General features: G+C 40.6%; 1 protein-coding gene across 1 annotated transcript; it reads right to left on the bottom strand.

Moving 5' to 3' along the window:
- Positions 1–1,038: 1,038 nt before the first annotated feature.
- nr2e1 (nuclear receptor subfamily 2, group E, member 1) lies at positions 1,039–24,098 on the bottom strand. The gene is given in 10 exon segments (XM_007892895.2): positions 1,039–2,329; positions 4,417–4,522; positions 5,585–5,734; positions 9,171–9,267; positions 11,069–11,215; positions 13,708–13,838; positions 13,841–13,933; positions 16,914–17,001; positions 17,975–18,120; positions 24,017–24,098. Coding segments are annotated over 10 exon segments (1,146 nt in total). The 5' UTR covers positions 24,042–24,098; the 3' UTR covers positions 1,039–2,166.
- Positions 24,099–24,322: the final 224 nt, after the last annotated feature.

Below are 24,322 nucleotides of genomic sequence, written 5' to 3'. Positions count from 1 at the left end.
CTCCCACCTCCCAGTAGATTGATTTCAAGGTCTTCACCCATCATATGAATCCCTTCATGCCCTACCACTTCCCTATATCTCTGATCTACCACACTCTGCTTGACTTTCTGTGGGGGTGTGGGGAAGCAGGGTGTCCTTGGATCCTAGCTGGTTTCAAGCTGACATGCTTATTAGTAGAATATCCTTAGTTTGTCCACTCTGCTTGACTAACTTGAGATTGCTGTATGTTCCCTGCACTCTCTGCCATCTTATGTGCCTGAGCCTTTGGATACTATGTCCCTAACCTCTGATATTCTTTCCCTTCCCGATCTATCTCTTTAACTCCCACATTAAAACCTACCTCTTTGATTGTGCCTATAGTAAACTCCCTCTTCCCCCTCTTTGCTCAGTGTCTGACACTGCCTTTTGTAAAGATGTTATTTTACGTTGTTATTGTAGTAGGAAATTCCAGAGGTCACTCATGGTGACGGGAGACGCACAGCAAACTGAGCAGAGTGAGCAACAGAGTGGGATAAGAAGAGATCAGAGAGAGGTAGGTGCTAAGGTGTGAAGGGTTTTATATTCAGAGCGGTTTTAGCTGCACTTTCTGGAATTCCATCTAGAGTCCCTCTGACTCCCTCCCTTCCTCCCCAGCTTTATCGCCTGCCTTAAGACCTATATTTTAGTCACCTTTACCCATACCAACCCTCCTCAGCTCTCCACACGCACATATGAGCTGTCTGAAGCATATCTTCCCGATGTGAAAAGTACTATATAGAATGTAATTTTTAAAAAAATTCTGTATTAACATCAAATTATAAACAACAGAAATGTGACGAAGGAAATAGTTTGTTTTGGAGAGTCATTTTCCTGTTCTTAGTTTCAATAATTTAATGACAAGCACTAATAACTTCTGAACATTCATATTTAATTGTATAATTATACTCTATTCCAAATGAATTACAAGAGTTCTGTTTTTTTTTGACAACTGAGTTATGTTTGATCTTGAAACAGAACAGCTTCACCGTTCTGCAAGATGTCCAAGTGCTGATTTCCTCAGTGCTAAGTTTAAAGTCATTTCTCTCCATTCCTCCTGATTGAAAGATGATTTTTGTTGTCCGTATCACAGACGCCTGTTTTTCCAGAGTTCAAAATAGCAACTCCGGAAGGTTGCAATTGTTCCTGATAATTGAGCCAAATCCCTCAAGGAAAGGCACTTTTAAGGAGTCTGTGTTTTTCCCACAATATTACCTCTATCTGGAATGCCAAGTCTTTCATCTTGTCTGAGAATTGCAGGGTTGACCTTGAGATTTGAGGATCTGGCTGTTGCACCTTTGTGCATGTGGTTCACCCAGCGAGAATCAGGCTGTCATCCCCTTTGGTTTCAGCACTTCGCCACTCACCAGCGAACAGCTGGCTCGATCCTCCGTTTCACACTTCACATTTGGTTTGTCTAATTACACACCCAGTGTGAGCATACACCCATTTTTGTAAAGCATCTTTGAGATGTTAAAAAGGGAAATTAAAAGTACATACTAACAATTTCAGGGGTAAGTATACTGCAGAACACAACCACTATAATATAACTGCTTTTTATATATAGACTAAGATACAGTTGTTTTCGTATGGCATAGAGATTGTGAATGCAGAGACACAAACTGCCCCTACTTACAGCTCCAGCATCTTTCCTCAATGCCACCTTGTGATTCAGCATTTGAAATGTTCTGTCTGCAACATCTTAAGTTTTCAGGTCATGAAAGCATCCATAGTTGTCAATGTTATTCTAAAAGCCAGATCCAGGGAGACCTGAGACAAGTCACCCATTACCTGACACTGACTTGAGCATTCAACACTGGCAACAGAGGAAAAAGCCTCTCTGTCTCTTCCCCTAACTATTTTTTTACGAGACATGCCATGAGTGCCATCCTTTAAGTGAATTGTAAAAGTTCATGATTGTTTAGAAATCTTGTTTTGTTTTTCAAAGACAGGCAAGCTTCAGGGGCTAAATGGAGAGTGCTATAGAGAAACAAACAGCCCCTGTTCACTTTGTAAGTGTGATATATAAAACAAACACATTTTGACGGTCATAGTTACGAGTCCTGTTAGTTCAGCAAGTACAATGCACGAGCTTATGACAGTGCCACTTCTAGTATGATAAAGTTGGTTATCTGGATGAAAATTTTGCAGTTAAATATCACTAGATTTGTACATGTCTGACAATAGTCTTGTGATAGGGACATTTCCGATGGTTTTCTTGAAGAAGACTTCTTCAATAGTAGAGGGATTCACAGAGCGTAAAGCTGGTAGAAGTAAAAGTAATTTTCCAAAACGGCACGGCTGCGTTGGGTACCTGGTGTGCACAGAACAGAGATTTGTTAGTGTTCTCAACAGGTTACTGAATACTTTTAATCTGTACCTTTCTACATGTCAACACAAAGCAGACATATATGGGAATGCTAATAAATGTGTGGGCAATTCGGAATGGCAGTGAGTCAATGTGGGTATCCCCATGTACTCTTCTGCTATGGAACAGAGTAGTAAAACACAGGTTTGGGCCCAAGATCCTTCTCTGGGAACTACCAAATCTCAGCCACTATAGAGATGCTAGCCAGATGCACTTTGGCTCCAAGGTACATTCGGATCACTCATGTGCATCTCTTAAGTGTCTAGAGGATTAGATACCAGATACCTGTCCACCCTCTCACAGCAGGTTAAGTTGGGTAGTTTGAAAGATTAAAAGAGACAAAAAAAATTGAAACAGGATTAATTTGATTGATTTAATTGATTAATTTAAATTGATTAAATTGAAACAGGGCTTCTAAATTTTTCAAATAGCATTAATATTTCCTTATCTGTGCCTGAATCTGTATATTTCAAATATTTAGATAATATACTGGCATTGGAAAGCTAAAATATGGTTTTAAAATATTGTTTACTTTTAAATGATTCTGAACAAGGTGAGAGAATATTAGTACTGTACTATACAACAAAATACTTTTTTTCACTTTGTGCATTAATGTTTAAGTGCTCCCCATCAATATTCCATGGGATAAATGTACAGTTTGAGATCCAACAGTTTTGTTGAAAAACACTCATGGGGAAAGCAGCACTGTAAATGATGCCTTGATGAGATTTAAAGTGCAGTTGTTGTCCTGCCCTAATTTAATCATGCTGACATGTCTTAACATTTAAGGCACTATATCAAATGCACAGATTGTTATCCTCATCGAGTCGATCAACAATTCACTGGATAAGGATAAATGTAACAGAACTATGTTCCTTTCCCGTAAAAGTATATATACTTTTGTCAATATACAATATATATGCTATATTATATATCTGTCAAATCCAAGATTATAATATAAATTATGGCAGATGAATATTATATCAACAGAATAACTAAGGAGATTGCACTACAGTCTTGAAATAGTGTCCATGTCGGAAAGGAATGTTGATCAAGACACTGGGAGAAACTCCCTTGCTCTTTGAACAATATTGTGGGTGTTTTAATGTGCACCTGAGCAGGCAGATAAGACTTCAGTTTAACTTTTTATCTTATTACAAGTGTCATCTTGGCTCAGTTGGTGGCATTGTTGCTTTGGGGCCAGATGGCTGCAGGTTCAAGTCCCACATCACAGATTTTGAGCACATGGTCTATTCCACTGGGAAGTGCTGAGGTCCTATCTGCCTATTTAAGTGGACCTTAAAGAACCTAAAGAGCACTAAAGAATGTTATTCAAAAAGAACAAGAAAGTTTTCCCCAGTACCCTAGCCAATGTATTCTCTAGTTAATATTGGTCATTCACCTCTTGGCTGTTTGTGGTATACTGGTGTGAGCAAATATGCTGCCTTATCCACCTATTAAATACACAATCACTGTTCCAACAATCGTTGTGAAGTGTTTTAAGGTTCTATAACAAATGCAAGGATTATTATTTATGTCATGTAATAAGAATAATTCCTGTGTTTAGTATAATTTATATAAATGCTGAAGTGTCTCAAAGTGCTTCACAGATAATTTGTGCAGTGACTATACTTGCAAACTAGATGGAGGAACTATAAATCAACAGCCAACATGCTCTGTGTGGTGATAATCATGGTGGAGAGTTGGTGACATTGATGTCTTCAAGTGATATTATTATTATCTACCCACGATTTACTGAAAAATAAGGTTACTATAAATGTTTAAGGATTATGGCCCTAATTTCCATGTTTAGGTGGGATGCAGGGAAACCTCAGCTTGGTTTGGATACTCATGGTGATGGGATTCCACAGGTGTCAGACACCAGGCTGACTCCCCCCAAAAAAATCATTCACTACAGTGACTCTCGTTGCAGACATCTGCATGAATCTGTGGCAAAGAAGAAAGGTGTTGTACATTTACAACCTCATTGACCTGTGCCCACCCCCCCACCGCCCCCCCCTCCACCCCTGTACCTGGTGTGGATGTAGCTGTTGAGAGTGAGCTGAGCCTCGTCCTGCAGAGCTGCGATGGCCCCGGAGTTACGGAAATTCCTCAGCTCCGAGCCGCTGTGAGTGGGAACTGGGAACAAAAGAGGGATCCTGTCACTCACTGGAAACAACACAGTTTGGCTCGAAGAAAAAACACGTCGCGGTTGTTGATTTCTAAAGGGCCAGTTATTTTGAATGAGGAACAGAGGCGATTGCGCTATGACAACCCGAAGCAGCCTTTGTAAACCTCAAACTGTAAAAAAAAAAGTAACACTGCGTGTGCCCATACTAATGCCACTCAGTATAAATCAGCATCAGTTTCCCATACAGTAGTGCTAAACTGCTCCTCTACCTTTATATCACGACTTATAAACTCCAATTTGTCAATCTGTCAGTTCGCACCAGGTTTGTTTTTGGCCATTGTATTTTGTCGTGTATTTTTTTTTTCTCTCTCTGCGGAGAAAATGTATTCTAACCCCCTCCCACACTGCACGGGTTTTAGGCTGGAGCCAAAGGAACTAAACCTTTAACGGTGACCTGTGCTGGTGTGTAAATGACTGAAAGACTTCTCTGACTCGCACCCAGAGTCGGGTTGTGAATGCTCGGCGGCGCACTCGCTCCCGATGTTCCCCCATCCTAACCATAACATCCCCAAAGCAGATCCCGATCCCATTCCCATAGCTCCCGCGAACTAGTTTTGACCATTAACATCGGCGCTGCGTGTGGTTTTACAATGAGAGTGGCCGCCTGATCGCTGTACAGAGCCACTCGGTTACACAATAATAATAATAATCCTTGCATTTGATATAGTGCTTTTCACGTCGGGAGGTCGTCCCAAAGCGCTTCACAGAACACACTGTAAAGTGAATTGACTGTATATTTGTGGGAGAACGCGGCAGCCAATTGCACACAGCAATGTCCCACAAACAGTCGTAGATTGAAAATGACCAATTTATTATTGTTTGGGGTTTTTGGAGGGATTATTATTAGGCGAGTGCTCTAACCACTGAGCTACAGGACTCCCGATGTTCCCAATCCTAACGATAACATCCCCAAAGCAGATCCCTGGTGCCAAAGGTCCCGATCCCATTCCAAACTGCTCGGTTAAGGTCGCGGGTGTGGAGCTCGAGTTGTTCTGCAAGTGGCCACTCACCAGCTTTAAAAGTCACGATGCATTTCAAACAGGCAAATTCGGTGGCGTCAACTCGGAGCTGTCGGAATCGCGCCACCACCTCCTGTAAAGCGTGGATTTCCGCAACGATTTTGCTCAGTTTTTGTGAATCGGTGTTATCACTGTTCATTCCTTTAAGAGAAAAAACAGACAGAAATGCATCGATCGTTGGTCAGAAAGCGAAGTTGCAAATATCTCTGCCACCCTTGCTTTGTATTTTCTTTTTTAAAAAAAACAGGTTATTCCCATGAGAATGATTAATTTCTTTCCAAGTGTTAACATGGTCCATCCTGATACCTGACCTGTGTAAATAATAATAATCCTTGCATTTGATATAGCGGCTTCGAGACGTCTCAAAGCGCTTCAGAGAATACACTATAAAGTGAATTGACTGGTGTATTTCGTGGGCAAAACCAGCAGCCCATTGCACACACGGTGTCCCACAACCAGCAGTGAAGTGAGTGGCCAATTTTGTTTTGGTGTAACAGAATAATCTTCAATTCAGGAATACTGATAAACCTTAGAATCTTAGAATCTCTTAAAGAGGAAGTATGAGCCCCATCCTGAGTCCCAGTTCTTAAATTTAAAAAAACAGATCACATAAACTACAATTTGGCTTTTTACCATCCTGCTATAAATTAGCTGAGCCCAAACACCCCAGGGATGGAGAAGTTATATTGTCCTCAGAGCTGCTTGGCTGGAGAGGAGAAAGGTATAGAGGGTCCCTGCAACTGATCGTGGTCTGTTTTATTATTATTATTCTGTTACACTCTGTAAAATGCCCATTTGTGACTATCCAGTGATTGAAGAATTACTACGCTGCACACTGGAATTGTCCGGTTTCAGTCACGATGAATGGCCGGCCATTTGTTGCAGAGACTTCTCAAAGCGCTTAATAATAATACTTACATTTGATATAGTGCTTTATCACGTCATTGAGACGTCACAAAACACCTCATGGAATATATTGTAAAGTGAATTGACTGTATTTTGTGAGTGAAATGCAGCAGCCAATTGTGCAGAACAATGTCCCACAAACATTGAGTGATCAATTTTGTTTGAGGGATTATTACCCTGGAAAGTGATCTACCAATTGACTAACAACCAGGTTCCTACTTATTGCCAGGTAAACAGAGGCATGCAGAGTAATGAAATTGCCTAAGGTTTCGCCTTGCCCAGGAATCAAACCCGAGTCCTCTTGCTTGCGAGGTGAGTGCAATAACCACTACACTATGGGACTCCACTTCACAATACATACTGTAAAGTGGATTGACTATATTTTGTGGGTTAATGCAGCATCTGGTTTCTGCGCACAACGACATCGCACAAACAGCCATGGAGTGAGAGTGAGGTAGGAGAGAACATTGAACAGCGTACACATTAAAAGGAAGGTCTGCACATTTTACTTTATCATTATCAAAATAAGATATTGACAGGAGAACACTGAAGTATTCATAACTGCTGATTAACTGCTGAATATCTAGCCCTTCAGTAAAAGCATATTTGGGAGATTTATACTACATTTACAATTTATGCTACAGTTTTACATTTGCAAAATGCAGACATCTGTATCTATGTGTATGCTCCTTTTACATCTCCTCTCACTGGTACCAAATGAGAATTACTTTTAAATGTTATTGAAGAGGAAGAAGTGTCACCAGCTCTCCAATGACATGACAAACCACTGGACTAGATTGAATCCTTGAAGTTGAAATGTCGACTTTGCATAGGCTGTTTTCTGGCTGCAGTTATACCATAGGAATGCCGATCCACGAGATCCTGAAAATACTGAACTTCAGACACCTGTTTTTGCCAACTGCTTTCCAAATCCAGCCAATGACAACCCTCAGTTAGTCCATTTGGCACATAAACTGCATTAAAAATCTACACATTCTGTGCAGTAATAATAAACCTTGCATTTGGTATAGTGCCTTATCATATTGGAAGGACGTCTCAAAGCGCTTCACAGGATTTACTGTGAAATAAAGTTGCTGTTTATTGTTGGCAAACGTGGCAGCACAATTGCGCACTACAATGTCCCACAAATAACCATGAAATGAGTGACCAATTTTATTTGGCGGATTGTTGTCCAGCACACTAGGAGAAACTCCCTTCTCTTTTTGAATAGTGCCATGGGATATTTCATATGCACCAAAAGAGGCAGATAGGACCTCAGTTTAATGTCTCATCTGAAGGACAGCACCTCTGACAGTGCTGCATTGGAGTGTCATCTTAGACTGGATGAGTTCAAGTCCTGAAATGGGATTTGAATCCACAATCTTCTGATTCAGAGGCGAGAATGCTATCACTGAGCCAAGCTGACAGTATAACTGCAACAGCAATGTAACCTGTTAATACTATCCAGGAGGTTGGTAAGGATTTGAAAAAAGCACTACACAACCTTATTTGAACAATATCACAGTCTATAATTAATCTGAGATCAATACTGATCATAGCGAATATTGTATATAAATTGCATAGATAACCACTTATTTATCATAATTTGTAATATAAAATAGCTCAACAAATTGGCAAAGTAGATCCCAACAGAGATCCTTCTCTTTTAATGAATTGTCCTGTCAGGGCTCAGTACTCAAGGACATATCTTATATTGTTTGTTAAGGTATGATTAGAAACTATAATTTGCATTTGAAAAATATACTAGTGTAATCTTGCAGAAAAGTGGTAAATATTTGTTTTGTTGGTTGACGTGGTATTGTACCTTAAATTATACCAATATTACATTGCACTGTTTATTTCACCATTAGGTGTCACTCCATTACAGACTACTGTTGGACATACCCTTGATTGAACCTTGAGATAAGGTTGATCTTGATTCAGGGGGGCTGTAGTTACTTACTTTATTGGTTCCTTTAAATACTTTTTCAAGGAAATTGAGCATGCAGAGAACCCTGACGTCATTAGTGGAACATAATATAATCAGCCTGGCTCAAATGGTAGCACTTTTGCCTCTGAGTCGGAATGTTGTGTGTTCAAGCCCCACTTGAGGATTTTGAACTCGCTGTCTTCACTAACACTCTAATATAAAGTGCTGGGGTGTACCTTTGTTGGAGGTGTCATATGAGACATTAAACCACTATCCTGGCTGCCTATTCCAAAGTCTTTACGTTGAACCTGTGAAGCATTTTTGAGATGTGCTATCAACACGAAAGGCCTATTTCAAATGCAAGGATTATTATTAATATGTACATAGTGTGGAGTTCTTGGAGTCACCAATTAGCCTAAAACATATATCTAGAACTGGGATGAAGTCTGATGAGTACAATATATGTATATATATTCATACACAGCATACTATATAGAGATATAATGGAACAATTCTGGAACAGAAAAGTGTCTGGCATATTTTCATTAACTGACAAGTAGACACTTACTATTTCTCATGTAAATAGTTGTATCTAAAATAATAATAATGCTTGTATTTGAAACAAAATAAAGATTAAACATGTGTTGAATTATAATTGAAGTGTTATTTGGCTAAACACCTTAAATAGATTTAATTTGTTTATTGTAATTGTTGGATTTTAAAAATGGTCCTGTAACTCACCAGATACAGCCAACAGAGTACTGGAATCAATTGGAATGGCCCACTGGGCTATCCCCAGAACAAAGAGCTCCCTCCAGGCATCTTCCAGAAGTATTAGCTAAAATGAGATTTAAAAAAGCATTGTTTTAGCAATTTAGAGCAGCAAAATCGCAGTTTCTTCAAATGCCACTTTTAAAAGGGGCTGTTAGATAATGCATAAATAAACATTTTAACCAGCGTTTTCTGAAACGGGTGACGCACTTCTAAGGTTTTTATCTTTTTTCTGTTTTTCACTGAAAACTGATAGACTTCCCAACTCTTCCCATGGCTCATGTAATGGACAACCACTGGGCTTTCTGAACATCTTATTTACTGGAATTTAGTCTCTTCACCTGTAGAATTCCTGGCTCATCCTCAGTCTTGCCATTATCACTTGCTCCCTCTCTCCCTTTTACTGATCTTTCTGATCACATTGTCTTTGGGCTATGCTCATTCCCCGCTGTGTCTACATGACTTCTAACACCATGTAATTCAACAGCAACATCAATAAAGACATCTAAATTGGAACTAAATTCTTGTTTTTTGAATAAATAAGATATATTATTTAAAACAAACAAAAACATGTTTAAGCTTTATTGTTATTGGGATATGCTCCTGACATAAAATGCACTATATAATTCTAATTTTGCATTATATTTTATTTAGGTTATACCATTATGTTTATGTTTGAATCAATTCATCTGGAATCAATGGTCAAAGGAAGAAACCGTTTTCTCACCCTTAACTCTCCCTTTCCAATTCTCACTGGAAACGTTACCTTTATTTTCTTGGTTGGAGTTGTCATTGGAGCATAAGTACATACGATCGATCGCACATAGCAGATTGAAGAAAGATTATTGTTTTCTTCAAGATACACCGACACCACTAGGCTATTGAATCCCATTCAGTTACACTGCTTAGGGAAGCATTCTCTGATGAGATTCCTGCTGCTTGTCCATCCAGGACCACCCTACCCGTGGAGAGGCACTGCAGTATCTGGGCAGGCAATATCCGAAGGTGCGGGGGAGCCGTCCACACTGCTCCCAGGCACCTCTGAGGACATTGCCAGAAACCTGGGAATGAGAGCTGGTGGGTGGCCCAATGAGACCGAACTATGTCATGCCTTCTAAAAAAAAACTCCCTCAATTTTAGCTTGGATTTAAAACAAAAATAAAATAAAAAAACAAAACATTTCCAGGGAATGAAGTAGCAGTGCATTGTGACAATATACAGATGCAGGTTTCTCGTCCCAAACTCCTAATTTACATTCATTTATAATTTCTTTGACATTTGACTGCCCTTGAAACTCTACAACATTCAAGTCGGTTCCTTTGTAACATTGCAGTTGCTTAAGATTTCAATTAATATGTTTGTGGATTCCTGTAGCTCAGTGGTTAGAGCACTCGCCTCGCAAGCCAGAGACCTGGGTTTAATCCAAACCTTGGGCAAGTTTCCTAACTCCACACGCCTGATAACAAAACCCTCAAGAAAAAAAACAATAATAAATTTGTCATTTCAATGCATGATTGTTTGTGGGACCCGGCTGTGTGCAATTGGCTGCTGCGTATTGCCCACAAATATACAATTCACTTTACAGTATATTCTGTGAAGGGCTTTGAGACATCTGGAAGACGTGAAAAGCGCTATTTCAAATGCAAGGAATATTATTATTAATATGATTAGAAAGATTCGTATTTACTTTGTAATCCCTAACAGGGCTACCCTTCCAGCACTAACAGTTTCTGCCTTGGAGTCACCCTGAATTGTTGTCTCCTTAATGTGTCAATGACTTCTTCCTAAAGTTACTGTATAGCATACGGTCGGTAAGATGTGGCGGCGAGGGGTGGTGGAGAGAGGGGGTTGCAGTGTGTTGCACTCACCTGATCCTGGAATGGGAGTGTGGAGAACGCTGGCACACTCTTGGCCCACTTGATGCTCATGAAGAGAAGCCTGGCTGCAGATTCACAGACCGATTCAGTTGCCACCTCGTACAGATACATTGGCGTGCCATTCACCTCATGTGGATACTGTAAAGAGGTCACAGTGCAAATGACTAGCAAGAGAACAATCTCAAGTGAGTCACTTCCCAGTCTCTAGTGAATACTGCGTTTCCGAATACAGTATAGCGCACAGTTAGAAGATTATTAAACCAAAATAGCCCTCGTGAGATATTTCACTTATTTGATCTATCTATCGATCGATCTCGCCGTTTATTGTTTGTAGATTGTATTTGAAGAGCGAGGCTATAATTACCGTAGTTTATATCCAAACTTCATACACATCAATCAAATATCAACTTCTAAAATCTGAAAGGAGTTTCCTTCGATCACCCTTCGATCAAGCGAGGGTTATTCTAATATTGCCCACCACATGCAGTACACCAAAAAGCCCTGTCTGTGTATTGTATGTGGGTTTGGCTCTGTGATCGTTGTAACCAAGGTTTGGCTTAAGATTCTGAAACCGCAGTAACCGCTGACTTGAACAGCAGGTTGATCTTGAAGAACAGCTTTTTATTAGGTGGGGGTGGGGGTCTGTCTGTGCTAACAACTTGTTGCTAGCAGATGCACTCTTTGACTCTTTGAACTGACACAAGGCACCACTCTACTCACTGAAGCACTTGAGTTCCTGCGTATTTTGTTTTGGGGGGGCGAGGGGCATTTATATATATCAGAGCCAAGAAGAGTTAAAGTGGTTTTGTGTCAGATAAATGACAAAAGACTGAACAATAAGTAGCTAAAGGAAATTAATATATAAGTACTGCAATGGGGTTTTACAAGGAAAGCCTGTTTTGTATACGAGATGGATTTAAAAAAAACAAAAATATGTTTACTAATGGTAAAGTCCTCACGTTCCTGTCAATAAACATGGAATTATTTTTATGCCTGAGAACCGATTTGTGGAATAATTGTTTTCACTGGATTATTGGAATCCAAGATATGTTTGCGGCTTTGCTAACGAGGACAGTTTCAGTTGCTGGGATCGTGTTGCATTGAAGTCAATCAACAGTTTTTTTTTCTGCTGTCGACAGATTATATTGTCTGGAATCAATGGGAGCAGAGATTGCAAGACAACGTGACAAAAATAGCTTTCCTTCCGTATTCTGATGACGGTTTAGTCAACTGATATTGCTTTCACCCGGGGTTAGCTTGGTACACCCAGCAACAGTAGACATTTGCTAGTGTAAACACCAGGATAATCATAACGTCGCAACTACTGTTCCGGATGCTTGAAAGCGCCCGAAAAGGGAATGTTAATGCTGCAAATGGTCTTTTTGATTGTATGCGGGTGTCTTGTGTATGTGTGTCAAATGCTTTGCAATCTAATTGTGGATGGGTAGGATAACTATCATGAAACTTTTAAATTCATATTTCGGGTAAATTGGCTTATGTTGTTGGAAATACACAAGTTGTCTACTTGTAGGAACAGAGGAACTGGAGGCTATTAGCCCATTGAGTCTATTTCACCAGTTTATTAAACCATGACAGATATTTTAATCTAAATTCCCCGCGTTTCCCCCAAACCCTTAATACCCTTATTGCTTAAGCATCCATATATTTTCCCGTTAAACATCTTATGTTGAGACTGGTTTAAGTGTCCGCTGCTACTTGTGTCCAGTGGTGGGCTTTTGGCTGCACTGCAGTGGTTTAGTGACCTGTCACAGTATGGAGAGTGGGTGCGTGCAGTTGTGGAATAATGTTTGAGCTATGTGCAATATGTTGCTCTAATTGTCTCCTAGTTACTGGCAGTAAGTCTGAAATGAAGGCTAATTACATCACCAAAATTGTTCCTCATTTATCTTTCGCAAGGAAAGGTTCTCTCGGTTTCCACACGCATCAAACATGTGTCGTGTGAGAATGAGTGTGTATGTGTGGGATAGAGGCGAGTGCAACTATTCACCCCTCAGTGGAAAGTAACTTTGGTTTGCAGAAAGGAGGAAAGGAATGAGCTTGGCATTTTGATCCAGCGGGTCTGTATTTGCAGATTTAGGAAATAACGTGTTGGATCTAATTCAGTGTTGTGTTCTTTCTGATATCACCCAGCCCTAACCCCTCGTATGCATTGGTCTTCAGGAATGTTCAAAAGGTGTGGAAAATGTTTCTCTCTTTATCGCCCCCTGTCCAGCAGTCCCAAGAGACTCGAGAGTCCATGTATCTCTGACCACGGGTGTGTAATACACAACAAAGATCTATTGCAGGTTACAGTTGTGTCTCCTCCAATGGATTTGTACTGGTTGTTGGGATGCTCACCGGCTGATCTCTCTCCCAGGCCAGTCCAGCACTCGATTACCTTCTCCATTACCTTCACTGAAAGCCCTATTGCTATCAGAACTACTTTACATGGACAGCGCCCGCCTCTGTATTTTTCCACACTGAGATTCCTACCCCAGTCCAATATTGACCTTTTTTGACAAAACCACCTGAAAAGACCAAAAGAGTACATTTCCGTTTTGTTGGTTGATTTCCTTCCCGTCAATGGAAAGACACCTTTCTGTGAAGTCAAGTGCATCGGTTTAACTTACCTTCGGAGTTGGCTGTGGCAATCCCACCAAAGTCTGGCGGTCGGACCCAGGGGTCAGGTCGATGTTGTGTGTTTCCAACTGGGTGACAGCAGTGAAGAAAGCTGGTCCAGGTAATGCAGCCGCTGGGTAAGGGTGGCGGTTCCGTTCACTTCCTTGTGTCCACGGAAATAAAGCGCTACCTGTTTCCTTATGGTCGACGTCCTGGGACCTCTTTCATGTTGCACAGCTAAGAGGGAAACCAAGCAGGGGAAACTCGATTAGTGAAAGAAAGGGATCTCTTACTACCCTGACACTGATGTAACTATATTTTTGTACGGATTTCCTTGCTGTATGCATTCGGTTTCTGATAATTGTGACTCAGAAATCCCGGCAAGGTTAACAACAAGGATTGAGATGTATCCATCAAAGTGCCATTAAAATGCTTCTTGGTGACAGACCTGCAAAGCGACTTTTCACAATCTCAACGATTTCCAGTTTCAAATCAATATTGGAAACATTCTGAAGTATCTGTCTATCCCGTGGATGTTAAAGTCTTTTGGCACTACTCCAAAAATGGAATAGAGTTTCTCCTGACCAACAATTTCTCACATATAATTGATCGCTTACTCCATCGCTGTTTGTGGGACACTACTTTGCGCGAATTCGTTGTTGTGTTCGCCAAAAAATACACAGTCAATCCACTCCACAGTATATCATGTGAAGCAATTCCATGTGGCTCAACGATGTGATAAGGCGCTATATCAAATTAAAGGATTATTATTATTTAGGAATGAACAATCGCCCACAACCCAAGAGGTAATGTATCGAGTTCGTACAATCCCTCCAATGCAACCCTTAATTACAAAAGAACTAAGGAGATATTTCGCCATTTTCAATATCCCCTAAACTTACCAACAGGCTAAAATCATTCTTTCCAACTTTATCTCCCCTCCACCCCCCACTGGTGTTATTTCAACTCCTTAGTACCCGATACAGTAACTACAGTTTATAGTGTAACTTGTGAAGCGCTTTGAGACGTCCTTCCAACCTGAAGGCACTATACGAAATGTAAGCATTAGTATTATTATTATTATCCTCCACAAGTGAGCAATGGAGAAGATGCCCTCTATATATAAGTGATCAAGTGATCGTTCCGTATTTATTAATTACATCAAATTGGAAAAGCGAGTGCTCTAACCACTGAGCTACAGGACTCCACGATATATAAGTGATCAAGTGATCGTTCCGTATTTATTAATTACATCAAATTGGAAGGTTAGTTGGAACGACGGAATGAAAATGATCTCTCTGTCTATCTAACCCATAGGGTCAAAAAGAGCCACGAAATAAAATATAAAGTGTGTGTATACACGGAGATTTAATATTTCAATATTTGGTTAAATACTCGGCTGCTTGTTTTCTGTGGATGTTCAGATTCATCACTGTTCCGCTGTAACAGTTGACATGAATACGGTTGGGGCAAAACAAGACTCCAGCCCATCTCTGGTGTAAAATTACAATTTCTCCTCTTAATTCTCTACCAACGTATCCAGAAAACATGAAAGCTTGGTTAATGTAATTGGCGAGGATAATTATTTCTATCTTTCCACATACAATATTTACCAAACTCCAACTGAATGAAGACTTTGGTCTTAAAATAAGAAGCAGATTTCCAAAAGTCTGACCTGGTGAGATGATTGATTCTCCCTCAGCATTATGTGTCTAATTTCAGCACTAGGTTGTAGCTTTCTTGCTGTATATGCCGAATACTTAGTTGTCCTATTCACACAATTAAAATACCAATTAAATGACACTGATCCGTATTTGAAGTTGATTTGTTTGCAAGCGTCTCCATATGGTCTTCCAATTAAATCTTAGCAAACTGTTCATGTGTTGTTAATTAAACTAATAAACAGGAAGAGTCTGTCACAAGATAGTTAAAGAATACAGCCCGGATGAGGGAGTTACTATCTTCGGCACAGAGATTGCAAAGCGCTGTTAGCCTTTCTTGTGGCTGAATGGTGGACTCACGACCTGACTGTTGAAAACTGAAGCTACGAGAGAGCATTGGGACTGGACTGTACATTGCTGCCCATTAAGTGAATGCATCAAAACAAACCCAGTTCAATAGCAGACATCACATTGCGATATCTAGTAACGAAGCGATATAAAATGTTCCCCAATTGTGTCATTGAGACATAATCTAATTGTACCATGTTCTAGAAATCATTAAGTTGTCTTTTTTTAAAAAATGTGGACAGTGCAATTGATGGCTACTTTCGACACAAAATATTTTAGAAGAGGGGAAGTGTGAGATAATGCAACGTTAAACTTTTTCTTTTCTTTAAAAGTCACGAGAGCTGTGTAAAATATGCTCCCAATAACTCAATGGGCATTACCTGACGATTTCAGTCATGGTCAGTGAACAAACAGGTCAAAAATGGGGGAAAGGAACAAGGTGTGACAGCAATCGCACTCAATTCGTAAGTGTCTCCTTATGGAAAGGATCCGTGTGCTTTGATTCCTTTGTTGTTTCCCTACACTTTCAAGGAATGGGAATCATTCCAAATTTATTAGAGCGTGTGGTTCATGTTTTTCACTTTGCAAGAGAAAGTGGAAAGTCACTTATTTCAGATTGCGTCAACTATATGGGAATTGCAATTGTTTTAAAATAAGTAAACAATTCTAGAATTAACGTTACTTTATTTCGAGAGTTGGGTAAAAATGCTAGAAAGTGAGGAGTATCGAACACTCATCACATGTATATAGAATTAAGATTAATATGCCTGCGATGGCATAATAGAGTTGGCATGAGGACAGATAATAGAAATTAATTCAATCAAACCACTTTACAATGACTCTCCTGTGGAGCTCTTTGAGACGTCTCGACGACGTTAGAAGGCGCTATATCAAATTGCAAGAATTATTATTTATTATTATAATTTGATTATATATATACTCTAAGTATATATGATACGACGGGTATGAAACGAAATTTGAGGTTAAAAAAACGTACGTGTGTTAATCAAGGTATTACTTGGTATTACTGGTTCAGATTATGGACAGAATAAAAAGCAGTACAGTTTCTGGATCTCGATGCAGGGCAGTAACTTGTTGAAGGTCATCAGCTCCGTTTTTATTTCACAGTATATCAAAACGCGAACATTTTCGGGTGGTGATGATGGTGTATGTGGGAAACAGGAAGAGTTTCATATCAAACGTCTTACCGTCTTTGTTCATGTTAACTTCCAGGCACTTTTTTAGTCGACAGGCTCTGCACTGGTTTCTGTGAGTCTTGTCTACAGGACAACCACCCTTAAAAAGAAAATACAAAACGAAATAATTTTAAAATAGAGAAAGGAGCAATACAAATGCTTTTTTGTATGTTTGATGAAGGAATTTCGCTTGAACAAATGTCTCTCTAATTAAAATAGCATTGGAGTTACTTTATACCAAAGGGAATGAGTATTTTGTATCAAAGGAGTGATCATTGTGCTGAAGTACTTGTAAGTGGGACTGACCTGCGAGCAAACAGATTTGTTTAATTCTGCAGCAAGTTGCTAATCGGTTTTAAACCTACAACAAAAATGGCAGGACGGAAAATTTACAGTTAAGTTTCCAAATGTAATAAAGGTTTGGGTGTTAGGACTGATCACTAATATTCGATTAAAGTTTGGGAAATGGGTAAAGTTCAGCTCCTGCGGAGGTCGGGTTCATTCCTGCCCACACTATCCAATCCCCAAAGGATTACCGTAACAATCGTCCACAGAGTAAAAAATAAAGAGACAATTAATGCACAACTCTCACCCCGCCAAGTAATCAACATAAAGTGGAGTCACTTTGCTGAACACTTTGCGGAAATGTTGATTCCTTTTTTTAAATGCAAAAAAAAAATCAGACTTTTTCGTGATGCTAAATCGAATTTTTTTTTTAAAAAAACGCGCAAATCAATTCCGGAATATTCAGTCGAGTGAGCAATGTTTAACTGGGAAAGGGTAAGACATCTGACGGCTTGGGTTTTTGTGTATAAAAAACCATCCCACAAACAAAACTGTGCTTTGATTCTTTAACGCTGAAGCATTTCTTTTCGAGGGAAGGCAGACAGTGTGTGCGTCTGTGTGTGCATCACATGTGTTTGATGGGTGAATATGAACTAGAAACTAAACGTTGCTTTTAATTTAGATACAGGATGTTTCAGGTATACGTTATACTGCGGGAGAGCTTTATTACTGCCCACAGGCGAGGTGCAGGTGTCGGGGCTGGGTGGGCTCCCGGCTCTGGTTGGTACCTGGTTGCCTGATTTGCAGACATAAGTTCTGTTCCGACGAATACTGCGTTTGAAAAATCCCGAGCAGCCGTCACAGGCGTAAACCCCATAGTGTTTACCGGAGCTGCGATCACCGCACACCTTGCATGGGATATCCAAAATGCGACCTTGAAAAAAACAAGTCAGATTTTGCTCAGTTACGCTTATTGAAAAGTTTCGGGTTCTTCTTCTGCTGATGCCCCGTGAATATCCCCGAGTAAAGGCAGCAATGCAACTGAGCAGAGCTGAGGTCAGGCGCACTGCGAATCAAAATTGAATCAAAATTAACCTCACAAAGCCAGAGGGAGTCAGAGACAAGCGGCGGGGGGGTCAAATCGCAGGCAGTTTGCTGGTTAATAATAACAATGTAATATTCTAATGTATTTGATTTTAACCCTGATCATAAACCCAGACTCCTTTAATTTAAAAAGTTCGCCTTGAACACAGAGTCGGAGACAGAACGTGGATTAAAAATGAAAGGATCCAACGTATTATAGTAATCGTTTCCAAGATATTATAGTTTAACAACAGGGCAACAGGCTGGGGGGGTGGGGGGGTGTAAAACAACGAGAGAAAGAGTTGCTTTTGGACAGACAGGCGGCATATTGCAGTAATATAGTAAATAATCCCTCCAAATTCATTCCCAAACAGAGATCCACTATACCGGTTGGGGATGGAGCTCTCCCAGCCGCACTGCACCTGGAGTTAAAGTATGTCTCAGCGATTGGCGTACAGTAGAAATTCAGTTTTCAACATGTGTTGAAAGTCAATGTTTTCTGACATAACATCTTTGAGTGACCAGACAACAACAACAAATTACTTTGTACAGCGCCTTTCACGTCGAGAGGACGTCCCAGGGAGCTGGACAGGCGGGGATTGGGACTCGTGTGCACTCACTCGGGACTTGTGCGGTTGAACGTTACAAAATAAAACATGTCGTTAAATATTGCAAATGGCATCAACGTGCTGGAATCGTTTTGAAACGGAACAAAACACTGACCTCGACTTCAGCACATACACGTTAAAAGAAAACTAAATTCACTAAAGTTTCCTTTATTGTTTAAGTAAAACGATTCCAAATGGGGCATTGGAAGCAAAGGTGGAAATCCGCGCATTACAGAAGCAAGTGCTCCGTTTCCTCTCCACTTATTTGAAGGGATTTGCCCGCAGTTTGCAACCAAAACATTTCAATGTAAACCACCGTGTGTCAGAATATTGTCCCAGATGAGACTTTGTTGGCTGCAAAATACAGGAGGAAAATGAAAAAAGACAAATAAAAGGTAGCCACGGACGGACATGTTGCAACCTGAAAGGTTATAACTTTGTGAGTCAGAAATACTCTTTCCCAGCAAAGGAAGCAACACAAATACGATCGGAAGAAATAGCGGAGAGGATATTACATTTTGAAATGAAGGCTGAATTTGGCGCCCAAAATGTCAAAGAGTGATGTTTGCCCCTTTATCAAAAACCGTGACCCAATACTAAAAACCATCGGGAGTGATCCCAGTGCTTTTTTTAAAGAGAAAAACAAGTGGCCTATAGCGTAGGCAGTCACTACAGCAGATAATATCTTCGATATAGTGTAAAGTGTTTCGCTGGTTTACCCCTTGTCGCTCAGTTGGGGTTTCTTGGCTCGCACAGTGTTGCTTGTGGCAGATTGTATTCCCAGACCATGGGAATGCAGAGGTGGCGAGGCTGGTTCTGCACAGATTGCGGGAGTGGCAACAAAGTCTGGGGATGGCCAAACTACAAGGTGGGACATGGGGGGGAAAGTGTTGAGTTAATGATTTCCCATTGAACTCGTTGACTGGTCCCAATGAGGACAAGCCGTCACGACTTTCTTTAAATGAATCCCGACAGCTGCTTTTTACACACGAGCTGGAGAAACTGGGACTGCAGTGTGAGGATTAAAATGTGCTCCAAACATGGGAATGCAAAGCGATCCCAGTCAGCCAGAACAGGGAAGAGAGAGAATATCAAATCGTATTTAAAGAGTATTTTGTTGGCTATCGGGATAAACGTCAATGTCTGGTAGAAATACAATAATTTGATGAATGTGTAATTATGGGAACATATTCCCACCTGCCCATTGATTTACCAGTGACCCGTCAAAAACGGTAGCATGGGAATTCGGATATGCCAGAATGCATCCAGGGAAAAGCAACCGATTCCAGGGAAAACCCCGATCCCCTGGTTGTGATTTCACTCCACAGCTCACACAGTGCCCACACTCGTCAGCTCACACCCATCAGCACTGACCAGCGCTCACGATGCACACGCTGACCAGCTCACACTCTGTCCTGTTGATCAGCTCACACTCTGTCCTGTTGATCAGCTCACACTCTGTCCTGTTGATCAGCTCACACACTGTCCTGTTGATCAGCTCACACACTGTCCTGTTGATCAGCTCACACTCTGTCCTGTTGATCAGCTCACACTCTGTCCTGTTGATCAGCTCACACACTGTCCTGTTGATCAGCTCACACTCTGTCCTGTTGATCAGCTCACACATTGTCGACGCTGACCAGCACCGCATCACTCGTCAGAACCGACCTGCACCCACACTGACCAACTCACACGTTGCCCACACTGACCATCTCACACATTGCCCACACTGACCATCTCACACGTTGCCCACACTGACCATCTCACACATTGCCCACACTGGCCACCTCACACGTTGCCCACACTGACCATCTCACACGTTGCCCACACTGACCATCTCACACATTGCCCACACTGGCCATCTCACACATTGCCCACACTGACCCACACCAATCAGCTTCCACGTTGCTACCCACACTGACCAGCTCCTAAATTGTCCACACTGACTAGATACCACATTGCTCACACTGACCAGATCTCACATTGCCACACTGACCAGCTCACACATTGTCTACACTGACCAGCTCCTGCTTTGTCAACTGACTCCCACAGTGATGTTTAATGTTTAGAATGACATGCTAAAGTTACATTGATTGCTTACTTTCATTGTCAAACTGCAGTTCAGCTGTTTACTCTCCCCTTAGACATTTTCAACTTTCCTCATCTTCTGTACAAAGGGTTACAACTTTGATCGGACAAACTTTTTATTTATTTTGAAATCAGATTGCAATAAAAGCTGCCGGATCCCCGAATGTGTTTGGGAAGGATTGAAAGGAAGAGAAATCATACACTGGATTTATTGTAAAAACTCGAGATAGTCAGTGGATATGAAGTTACCACTGTGTGTCGTGTTTAAACTGAAGCTGTTGTGTGATGTGAGCCTACATGTGGACAAGCTTGAACTTTTCTCAGTACTGAGAGGCTGATATTGTAAGCCTTCAGTCCACAAACAACAATAAAAATTTGCTTCAAACTCACAACTGATTACAAAACAAATATAGCCTTTCAATTTGATTGCAACGTAAAAGCCATATAAGCGTCAAGACCACATAGACATTTGTGCATTTCTCAGGTGTGATATCACAGCATAACAGTGTGAAATATAGTCTAAGCCAATACCGCTCGCAAAGAGCAACTTCCAAATATTAAAAAAAGAGAAAGGGGCAAGCAGCATTTAACAAACAGGTCCAGTCACCAGGCGATCGACTGCTTTAGTCTTAACTTGTGCAAAAATGAAAAAAACGATTTTATTCACTAGGAAACATGCCTTTAACTTCTGTCAGCGGGGGGTCATTTGGCACTTATTGTGTGTAACAATTACTTAAAAGTATATGGCATATTCTATTACTGTAATTACCATCAACGTTATAAGCCGTTGAAAGAAGTTATCCTTGATTCGAGAAAAATGATTGCTGGGGGGGGGGGGAAGACTGGGTTTGTATTGCCACCCATACAGCCCACTTGTTTGTGCTCGTATAAACCAACAACGCAGAGTAGGGGAGAGCAGGTTCACCATATCGCTATCAGCCCATCGGCAACTGTGAGGCTCTTGGGGTGAAACATATAGATAAGAAACCATTGATGTGGATTAAAACAATGGGGAAGGCTCTGAGCATCACCTCACAGCAAATGGCTATTGACAGTCCTCACCACTGAATGGGATGGATGGAGCAAGGCAACATCTATGTCTGGGGTTTGCCACTTTGTGGGGATCGGGTCCCTTTCCAGTGGCTGGACTGCAAATTATTTATAGGGCCACATCATTTTCATTTGGTAAAATTAAGTACAAAGCTTCCAATTCAAAACTTTTCTGCAACCGGGAATATTTTTCGGGTATTCAAACATTGCTGGTGTATTCGAAGGAGCAAAACGTTTCCAGAAAATCTGATATATTCGGCGCTTGGGGAATACCTAACACTATATTTTCGTGAACTATTGTAGCATACCTTTCATCTTGTGTTCTTCCCAACCGTTGTGATTCTCTGTGATCACGAATGCCACCCTTTCCTTGTCTAATTTTTTTCATTTAAAATGTCCTTTTTATAACACCGCTTTCTATTGCTCCTTTAAAAATTTTTAAAAAAATGCCAATATGCTATTTGTATTTGTCAATATCTCCTTTTCTCTCTCAACGATTTCTGTTTTCATGTAATATAATTAATCTAACTGGGTGCAGTTGCATAGTTTTTTCATTATTAAGAAATTCCCGTTCCTTTAAAATGATGGTTAGTTTCAGATGTCGCTGTGTATGTGCATAGGCCAAAGTACGTGGATTTTAGTTTGGGGAAAACTTTAGGCTTCATTTTAATCCGTCAAAATCGCCTCGAATTGTTATAGCGCTTCTTACGTGGCATTTTGATTGATCCCACCCAAGTGGTGCTAACTTTAATAAAGATTTCCTTTGCGTGGCCAATTGCCAACGGTTTGTTATGACCTCGGGTTTTAGACTATAGGAAAGTGGTTACTTTCATTCAACCTTCCAGACATTCAGTGTCCAGTCGCACGGTGTAAGATAATGATTGCACTGCAATGTAATTTAAATTCAAGTTTACGACTTCAAGATTAAGGACAAATAGTTATGACGTGCAACGTTTGGATATAAAAATCATTAAGTGGTTCATTGTCAGAGTGAAATTGCATGGAATAATGTTAGTATATTTCAATAGAGTTAAATTATTGTAGTCCAATGAGAAATCTATCTAACCAGTGTTTCATTCCCATAACTCACGAAGAGCGAAGTGACGTACAAATAAAGTTCATAATACTCTGCCATTTCAATACTGAACTTAGATATATTCTGTTGCAAAGGTACGCGGCTCCAAAACAAAATATGGACAGTCTATTTACGCTGAATATGTATTTGGAAGAATCTGGAAGTATGAATGAACTTTTTAAACGGTGTAGATACTGCAATAGGATAAAGGTACACATACCCTACCCACTGTCCCTAAATGTAAAACCATCTATGTGTTCAAAATATCTTAACCATTGTTAGAACTGTTAACCATTTTAGCAAACAATTGGAAGTATCTCAATTAGCTTATATTTTTATGAAGCAACTAACTTCAAAATGTTAAATAGTGCTCTTTCGCTTTCTGATTCCTTTCTAAAAAAAAAGTTGTGAGACTTAAAGATAACAGTTCCCCAACATTATCCACCTCCTGGTCAGACTGATTCTGAATAAGAATATATTCAAACAATACACTGACGGGTAAAATAGTTTGTTTTAAATTAGAGGACTGTCTCAAAATCAAACTGTAAACCCCACGTTAGAGGCTAAATCTTCGACAGCGAGGCCACAAAAACCCCAACCGATTGCCAAACACTGTCCACGTTCTGCATAATATATCTGATTTTCAGTGGGTTAAGTTAGAACGAATGGTGGACTATCTTAACTTAAGTGTTCAACAGTGAGTCAGTTAACAAGGAAAATCTCGTCTCACTTCAACCACAGAATGCGCCCCAACATCATTCAGTCAAATTAAATGAGCTCGTCACTGTGGGTAGAAAACCTTTTGGAAGAAAACATAAACCTACATTTGTTTCCCCCGCAATTTCAGGGCACATTACAGAAATGCTTCTTCAGCCACCTGAGTCTGAAATCATTAACACGAATCCCTATTTATACACATCACCCACTTGTTGATCCGGCGGGCTTGCTCATTCTTGCAGTTCTTGGGTGTAGGGATGGCTGGGATATCGGGGAATGTTTTGCTGTTGAGTATATACGCGCTTTATGTTTGGAGCTGTGGTTGATCCAACAATCCCACAACACAGATTTCTGCGACTCCCTTCCCGTCTCCCGGCGATCACGAGCAGCTCCGAGCGCACCGGGCGAAGTGGTTTAACTTCTTGATCGATCCTCTCAGCCGCTTTTCCACCACAGCCCACTCTGCCTGCAGCCGGCGACGTCCATGAGTGCCCAGATCGCTGCTTCGAGTAGGA

The sequence above is a fragment of the Callorhinchus milii genome, unplaced genomic scaffold (genome assembly GCF_018977255.1).
Source record: "Callorhinchus milii isolate IMCB2004 unplaced genomic scaffold, IMCB_Cmil_1.0 Scaffold3, whole genome shotgun sequence".
NCBI classification, from domain to species: domain Eukaryota; kingdom Metazoa; phylum Chordata; class Chondrichthyes; order Chimaeriformes; family Callorhinchidae; genus Callorhinchus; species Callorhinchus milii.
This window is presented reverse-complemented; position numbering and strand designations above follow the sequence as displayed.